This window comes from Propithecus coquereli, unplaced genomic scaffold (genome assembly GCF_000956105.1).
Source record: "Propithecus coquereli isolate 6110/MARCELLA unplaced genomic scaffold, Pcoq_1.0 Scaffold163, whole genome shotgun sequence".
NCBI lineage: Eukaryota > Metazoa > Chordata > Mammalia > Primates > Indriidae > Propithecus > Propithecus coquereli.
In genome coordinates this window covers 4,263,089-4,271,980 of record NW_012140858.1, presented here as the reverse complement: position 1 = coordinate 4,271,980, position 8,892 = coordinate 4,263,089, and the positions used below count along the sequence as shown (strand labels likewise).

The 8,892-nt window shown below is 42.8% G+C and overlaps 1 protein-coding gene across 1 annotated transcript; it reads left to right on the top strand.

The window, feature by feature from the left end:
* Positions 1 to 6,101: 6,101 nt before the first annotated feature.
* Positions 6,102 to 8,389, top strand: LOC105807715. Its single transcript, XM_012641140.1, has 3 exons — positions 6,102 to 6,313; positions 7,024 to 7,155; positions 8,286 to 8,389. Exons 1-3 carry the CDS (start codon positions 6,163 to 6,165, stop codon positions 8,387 to 8,389), a joined length of 387 nt encoding a protein of 128 aa, XP_012496594.1. The 5' UTR covers positions 6,102 to 6,162.
* Positions 8,390 to 8,892: the final 503 nt, after the last annotated feature.

Sequence of the window (8,892 nt, the reverse complement as noted above, 5' to 3'; positions counted from 1 at the left end):
AACTCCTGAGCTCAAGCAATCCTCCCACCTCAGCCTCCCAGAGTGCTAGGATTACAGGCGTGAGCCACCGCGCCCAGCCTTGTTTTTGTTTGAATCATCTGTTGCACCATCTGTTGGACCAGAGGCTGCATAAAAGCATTCAGCTTTCTGCATGACAGAAACTGAATGTTGTGAGACAATAATAATGAAAAGTATTTTAATAAGGATCTGAACGGCTCTCTGGAATCATGATCCATGGTTTCCTAGGTATGACTGTCTACTTTAGATAGCCAGGTTGCTTTTTCTTTTGGCTTAGCTACAGATTAACCTCACCCATGGAATTAATCCAGGTACCACATGAAGCGTTAGCAATGGTGCAGACTACCCTGATTAGCCAAAATAAAATCCAGAGGTAGTCTATGATCCATAATTACTTGAGCTAAGGATTTTAAATTGGTCAGTTTTACCCCAGGTGTGGGCTCTTTAAACTCTCGGTTGGCCCCAGAATGTTCTCTGTGAAAGTATCCTGAAGTCTAAGTCAGCTATTGATTCATCTTCAGTTTTGTTTGTAATTTTGAATCTTCGACCAATCTACCCTCAAGAGAAAAGCTTTTGAAATAGTTTCATGTGGTGTGCTTCCTATTTTTCTTACCTTCTCAAGGCCATTTTTTAAAAATTATGAATAAGTGGGCTATTTAAATCTTCTGGCCTTTTCCATTCTGCTGCTTTTAAACATTTTTCTCTATATTGAAGGTCAACAATGAAACAAACTAATTGGTACAAATATGATAGTCCAGGGAAATAAGTAACTAACAGAATCCTGAATTATATGCAACTTCCTGCTGTTCTGACATTTGGGAGATTCTAAGTATTTTCACTCGACTCTTACCCAGGGTTTAAATTCAGCCTCTCTGCGTTCACCTCCAGCGCAGGAGTTTTAGGGAGGTATTGTGCAATGTGATTGTTCTTTTCTAGAAACATGCTCCCTGCAGAAAGTTTATTTAGGCAGCCAGGGGAAAGAATGGGAAAGAGTCCAAGTGAGTGGTGAAGATCAAGTTGAGTGGAGAGAGAAAGAGAGAGGCAAAGAAAGTAGGTGTCGGAAAGCTGGAGTAGGAATAAGATCTTTCTTTTTTATTTTTCTTTCTTTCTGAAGCCAGAGCATGCCAATCAAAGAAGCCCTCTATTGAACGTTTGGCATTTTTGTCGTCTCTCTTCTCTAGAGTTCCTCTTAAATCTCTTATTTTTGACATAAAAAGTTTTTCATAATGCCCATGGTAATCCTAAATCATCTAGCTAATCCTAAATCATCTAGTGAAATTTGGCCATTTATTAAGATAAGTACATGAGAGCACATATAGTGGGAATATATATATGAAGCAGGAGTTTTTCCAGAAAGAGGCAGGAACTTTAATATAGGTGAGACCATGACAAACAGGCAAGAGTACACTACGGTGGCTAAAAGTTCGGACTGATGTGTGGTGTCTTGAATCCCTTGGCCAAGCAGGGCCTAAGAGAGGCCATATGATCAATGACCAGGACATTGCTGCCTCCAGAATATAGGATAAGTAAAGTGACCTCCTTTTGTGATTTAATAAGACAGACCACATGCTCATGAAGGTTTCAGGGGACCCCAGTCCAAGTTTTAGCAATTTCCTTTAGGCGAATCAGTCACCAGTCTAACAGAACTCTGGCCACTAGTTCTTGGGCTTGTCTGGTGGTGCACTGCCAGACCCATGCTCCCCATTCCGTCCTTAGGAAGCCCTTCCTTCTATATTCAGCAGACGCAAGGCAGTCTGGAGCAAAGCAAAACCGCGTAAGGCAAGTGTTTGTATAAATGGATGAAGAAAATTGAAACTAAAGCAAATAGTAGAGGAATAAGCAGATTAATGGCAGGCATCTTTGCTAAATGGAGCATCTCCAAAACAAAACATCTAACTGCCTTATATAAATGTTTATTTGTGATAAATCCTAGAAAAATAAAATAAATCCATTAAAGAGAGCTTGATGAAATATATTAGAGCTCAAATCATGTCGAAAAACCCACCTGGCAGCAGATCCAAAAGACTACTAGAGATTGGGGTTAAAGGGACCCAGTGAGTGCCCCTCGCTTAGTCCAAGGATCCCACACAATGGGGACATCTGCATGCGTCTAGCCCACTGGAATGTATCTAACCACAAGGAACAGGTTATGTGCAGGAAATAAAAGATCAGTTAGGGGAAGGGAGAAAGATCTATTGGACATACAGTTTTTATCCAACAGTCAGAGTAAATATTTATTATAAAGTACCTATTGTGTGCCCATGCCTGGTTTGAGTGCTGGGGATACAACAGTGCATAAAACACTGCACCCTCCTCCATGTGGGTGGGGCATTTATCTGGAATCTTGTTCACGGCTGTATCTCCAGCATCTAACAGTACCTGGCACATAGTAGGTGCTCAATAAATATATGTTAAATAAATGAAAGAAAGCTCAAGGACTAGTATCCAGAATGTTGATAACTAAATAGGCAGTTACAATACAATGTTTTCAGCAAGTATTTTTTGAGGATTTACCACAAGTTAGGTAAATAGTCACTGTACCATAACAGGCTGTGATACAGGAAAACATGGTAGGAGGTGAGTATTGTGAGATCACAAAGGAGGGACCCCTAACTCAGCCCACAACTGAGAGATGGCTTTCTGTAACCACTTGGCTGAGTATTGAAGTTTGATGAGCGAAGGATCGAGGTGAGAACATCCCAGGAGGAGGGAACAGTACGTGAACAGGCTCCATTTAGTCAAATGGTGACTGGGGGAACTGCCTAAACAGCATCTCTTATGGCTGTACAGTAGTGAGTGCAACCAAGGGACGATGAGGCTGAAGACATTAACAGTGGTGATCACAAAAGGAGTTCGATCCATGGACTTGGGGAGCTCCTAAAGGGTTTGAAGCAGAGGAGAGATATTATGGGATTTACATAGAACCAGATAACTGTATCTTTGCTAAACGGAACATCTCTAAAACAAAAGATCTAATTGGCGTAGTGGAAGCAAACAAGCCAATGAGAAAGTTTTAGCAGTGGCCCAGGTGAGAGGTGATGGTGGCTTGCGCCTTGGTGAGGGAAATGGCCAGGGAGTGAGCAGACAGATTGAAGAGACACTTGGTAAGTAAAGCCTAAAGACTGATGAATGTGGGAGGATGGTAGGAGCCTGGCAGGTTTCCGGCTGTGGAGACCAAGTGAATAATAAGATCATTCTGCCAAATAGGGAACATGGGAAGAAGGCAAATAGATTTGGTTTGCAGTGGATAGGGAAGAAAAATAACCCCAACCAGTAAACAGAGAGCAGAATGAAAACTGACTCATGAAACCATCAGAGGCAGCTTAGCATATAAGTGAGGTAAGCTGCGTCCCATGGGTTGTGATGTTCTTGGCACAAAAATTACCACCCGATTCTTTATCGCACCCAGTGCCTGCAAATGTTTTCACCCAAGACAAACGGGGAATAAATGCTAGTTTGATCATTTACTCAACAAACATTTATTGACTGCCCACACCATGGTAGGTACTCAGTGACTCGAGACACTGAAAATAGAGCAATAAACCAAACAGATGAAATCCATGACCTATAATCTAGTCATTTATAATTTAATGGGGAGAAGCAGAACCACAAATATAGTAGGTAGGCGAATTATGTAGAGTGTTAGAAAATGATAGAGAAAAGTAAGTGGAGAAGGGAGTTAGGAAGTGTGGGGCAAGGAAGTGCAATTTTAAATACAGCAGAGAAACTCTTGGTAGAAAAGGTAACATTTAAGCAAAAACTTGAAGGTAATGACAAAATGTAGTTATCTAAGAGAACAGCACTCCAGGCAGCGGGGAAAACAAGCACAAATTCCTGAGTTGAGAGCTTGGTGTGTTTTAAAATTTAGCAAAGAGGCCATTGTGACTCGAATGGAATTGGGGAGAGTAGCAGAACTTGAAGGCAGAGAGCTGGTGGTGGTGGTTAGGGGTGGGAGGGAGAGAAGGATGATGATTAGAGCACCCTAAGACCCAGGTAAGAACTCTGGGTTACAATACAATGTTTTGTATTGTAGGAATAAGATAAGCCACTGACAGATTGTGGGGAGGAAGAACTAAGAGAAAAAAAAATCTTTTGCTCTTATCACCAGCTATTTACCATTTCTTATCCTCTTCATCCCTTTCTGTAGATACAAATTCCATCTGGTATCATTTTCCTTCAGTCTTTTAGCATTTTTTTTTTATAGCTTGTGTCTTCTAAAGACAAATTCTCTTCATTTTTGTTTATCTTAAAATGTCTTAATATTGCCTTAATTATTGAAAGATATTTTCAATGAAATGAAGTTCTGGGTTTTCAAGTTCTTTTTTCTTTCAGAGCTTTTTATTCCATTATCTTTCTTTTTTCTTCATTGTCTTTTAGCTGGCATTGTTTCTGATGCAAAGTCAGCTGTCGTTCTTGTCCAGTTTTCCTAATGTGTGGTGCCTTTATTTATTCTGGTTGCTTTTAGGATCTTATTCTTTAGTTTTTAGCTATTTTATGATAATGTACCTTTATTTTTTTTTTTTATGTTTGGTGTTCACTGAGTGCTTACATTGATGCTTCCCATCAAATTTGGAAAACTTCCAACCATTATTCCTTCAAATATTTTTGCCGACCCTCTCCTTCTGAGATATGTTCTATATACATGTCTATAAATGTATGTTAGTCAGCTTGGTAGTAACCTTCAGGTCACTCCTGCTCCCTTCATGCTTTTTAAGTCTTTTTTCTCTCTCTTGCTTCAGTTCGGATAATTTCTATTGAACTTTTTTCAAGTTCACTGGTCATTTCTTCTGCTTTGTCTAGTCTGTTGTTAATCCTACCCAATATATTTTTCCTTGAGATACTGCTTTTTATAGAATTAGAATTTCTACTTGATTCTATTTCAGAGTTTTCACTTCTTACTCCAATACTATATTTCTTCATTATATTCAATTTTTCCTATCATTGGAAGTTTTGAGCAGAAAGGTAACAAAACACATTTTAACAGAACTACCCCAACTTTTGTATTAATTATTAAGGGGGTCAAGGGTAAAAGAAACAGGGAGACCAGGTAAGAGGCTATGGCAATAATTCAGGCAGGAGATGATGGTGGCTCTGGCCAGGGTATAGCAGTAGAGAAAGTGAAAAGCAAGTGCCTATGAAGAAGGCAACTTACACAGTGAATTGTGTGTTGTGAGGAACACCTAACCAATACCATGATAAGAATTTCCTAAAGGGGTTCTGCCACAGAAAGGGGAGTGAGAACAGAATGTATCCAAAGATCTGGAAAGAAGACTGGGAGTAAAACATGGTCTTATCATTCTGGACTATCAGAAATAGAAAGATTCTTGAAGAGACATCTAGTCTAACTTCCTCTTATTACTGATGAGGAGCACGAGACACAGAAACAAGCATGAACTTATCCAAAGCTGCACAGCATGTTAGTGACAAAACCAGGATTTAAACCTGTAAGACTATGTGCTTCCCCATGGGACCTGGAGCAGCTGGGATAATCTGAAGCCAATGAGGAAAACGGAATGACCATTGACTGAGCGTTTATTGTATAACTAGCACCATAGGGGTCGTTTTTCATGTGTTTAACCCTTTACTTCTGCAAAGTAGGCACTGCTAGTCTCATTTTCCACATGACAAATTGAGGCTGAAAAAGGGTAAGGAATCTATGCAAGAACGTGCACCTAGAAATGGGGTAGGACACAGATCTATCTAAAACCTGAGCATGTTGATGTGCATTTCTGCATGAGCTGGGATTTCGCCATAGTTGGATCCTGTCTGGAGTGTGAATGCAGATAAAGGACTACCATTGTTCAGCTGCAGTCTTATATTTATTTAGGAAACAGCCTTGTCCAATGAACTGGGCACGAATTTAAGATCGGCTCATTCAACAAGAAAGCATTCCTACAGACAAAGGTGGCAGAGTAGAGGCTTCAACTCCTTTACATGGGTAAGGAAATTTTGTACAGAGTAATAAAAATGGCAGCCTGGAAGCCTAGGGCAGCCTGGGCAGAAGGGCCTGGACCTCCTGGCCATGGCGAGCTACAGAAGATTTGGGAGAGGGGAGGAGTGTTAAGCCTCGGGAGAGACTGACCCAATGTGCCCCATACCACAGTCAATTTCCAACAGACATCTGGAATTCAGGCCCCAACACCCATGGCCACCATTCCTTTGCCTCCCACAGCAGCCAACCAAAGTGTGGCCTGGAAGATCTTCTGTTTATGCTGCAGAGAGTGTGAGGAGTCCTGTGTCATCAGCAACTGCAATGATCCCAACCAAATCCAAGAGCATCAGCCATCAGCCCATGGTAAGTACCAGATAAGAATACACTGCTTGGCCTCTCTAGACCTCAGTTTGTTCATTTCTTCCCTGCTAGATACCTCCAGACTTCCTGCATCTTTTGCGTGCTAATTCCAACTTAAAATGAGGTGGGGGTTGGGTGGCTAGGTACCCAAACTAATAAACAGGAGAGTTTAAAGTCCATGGACTAGCAATATCAGCATCACTTGGGAGCTTGTTAGAAATGCATTTTCAGACCTGCTCCAGACCTATGGAATCAAAACCAGCATTTCAACATGATCTCCAGGTAAATCTGAATGTACGCTATAGTTTGAGAAGCCCTGGACTAAAGAGTATAAAGACAGTGGTTAATATCCCTGCCTTTGGAGCTGTACATACTAGTTCAAATCTCAGCTCTGCCACAGAGCTAGAAGGCTAGAACTGTGACGATATCTGGAAGGAGGGGTGTTTGGGGGCATTTTTTTCCTACTCCATATGATTCAATATTTCCTAATTTTTTCTACCATGAGTATGCATGACATTTATAAATAGAAAAAAAAAGTTCATGTTTTAAAATGAATACATATTTTGAATCCAACATCTGCTTATGAGGGGAAGCCTTCAGGGACAGGAAGAGGTATATTCAGGTACACTCCCACCCCATAATAACCACCATTTGCCCATGTGCGCTGCCCATCTGAGCCTCCCCACCTGACCCTGTGGAATTCTCCTTGCCAGATATGCGGCTTCAGAAGAATGGGCCTGGTGGACAAAACCCCAAGCATGCTAAAGGAACCTCCCGCTTGCCTTCAGAAAAACCCCTGATCCATCCAAAAGAGACAGCTTCCTTGACCAACAGTGATTTCAAGGGTGAGTCCCAAATTGAGGTCCTAACACTGACCAGGAACCCCTGGGGAGGGGACCTCGTCCTCACGACAAGGCCCCATTGATATTCGCGCTTATCTGAGTGGGATGACAGGAGAGATGGGCTCACTCCCATCTGGCAGCTGCAGTCGTGTTCCAGAGCACACCGGAGAGACCCCAGGAGTCTAAGACCCGACTCCGTGATTCTCCAAGCTAGGAGTTGCATGAGGCGGAGCAGGTCTGGGGGAAAAGGATACACATCCACACTTTCCTCCTAAGCCCTTGTGGCATAATCTTGTATGTGTAATTTTTGTATGTTTGTGTGATGTCTACTTTGGCCACTAGACAGTAAGTTCCAAGAGGGCAGGGCTCCCATCGGCTTTGTTCCCTGTTGTTTCCTCCAATCCAGCCAGGCGCGTGGCAACTAAACAATGCCAGGAAATGCTTGTGGATTGAGCATAGTTCAGTTGGGGGCAAAATGGCTCTGGGCCGTGCAAGGACAGATGCCCAATCCCAGGACAGTGGCACGGCCCAAGAAGAAGAAATGCAGCCACGTTGCTGGGCACTGATTCTGTGCCCAGGTGGTCTCACATAGCTCACAACCATCACAGAAGGACAGGCTGTAGAGAGCTAAGGATCATCCAGCCCAGTCACTTTAAGAGTTAAACCCTCCTTGCAAACAAAATCTCACCCAGAGTCCAGTTTCTGTAAAATATCAAAGGGGACCTGCTCTACTTAAGTTGAGGGTAGGGAGCTAGAAGCCCCACTAGTTCGCCCACCCCTCCCTCTGCCTTTGCCACCCCCACAGGGCTGAGGCCCACAGAAGGGAAGGGACTTTCCACAAGTGCACTGGGAACTGACATTAGCGTCAGAGCCAGGATTCTACTTTCCATCTGTGCTTTGCCAGACACTCTGCCATCATTGAAGCCTCCAGTGTAGTACAAGGCCAAACCTATCGCAAGAAACTCCTCCCTATCACAAAGGACTTCCAAGTCCTAGGCTGGAGTCCACCTTGGCTCCCACAGGATTCAAGAATCTCAGGAATGATCAGAGATGGATACCAACAACCAGGACGGTTCATCCAAGCCTAATTCAAAGGCCTTCGCCCAGCATAATTTTTTCCTTTCTCCTTTCAGATCTGTATACACGAGCTTCCCAAAGCAATTTTTACAAGAGGAACCTAGATCGCTACTCCCAGGAGCGCTGGCCTTTCCAGACGTGCTTCATTGGGAGACCCTGAGGCTTCTAGCAAACAGCACCCATGTCATTCGCTGCATATACACGGCTGCAGAAGAGCCTCCCAGAGGAGGAGAATGGAGGACGTGGAGAAGGAGGAGGAGGAGGAAGAGGAGTGGGGAGGAGAGTGGACAGGGCTCATGAAGACTGATTCAGAAACTCCCCTGGAGGAGGAGAAGATGTCTGAGCCATCCTTGTGCCACCAACAAGAGTCACACCAGCCCCTGAAAAAGCCACCGTGAGAGGATCTGCCTCTAATTAAAGTCCTTGGTTACATCAGAGGACTATGTCCCTCTTCTTTTCCCCTCTTCCTTACTAGGGAGTGTCTCTTCCAAACAATGTCTTATCATTTTTAAATATAGTGTCACATCTAACTAACCTAAAAAAAAAATGTTTTCACCTTCTGGATAGCTTTTGAAATAATTTCAAATGTACAGAAAAGTTGCAAGACTAATAAAAAGAAGCCCCATTTACCTTTTACCCAGATTCACTAGTTGTTTACATTTT

Coding starts and splice junctions, on each gene's coding strand:
- LOC105807715 (XM_012641140.1), top strand. CDS start 6,163: ATGGCCACCATTCCTTTGCCTCCCACAGCAGCCAACCAAAGTGTGGCC. Junction 6,314..7,023: donor GCATCAGCCATCAGCCCATG/GTAAGTACCAGA, acceptor TCTCCTTGCCAG/ATATGCGGCTTCAGAAGAAT. Junction 7,156..8,285: donor GACCAACAGTGATTTCAAGG/GTGAGTCCCAAA, acceptor TTCTCCTTTCAG/ATCTGTATACACGAGCTTCC.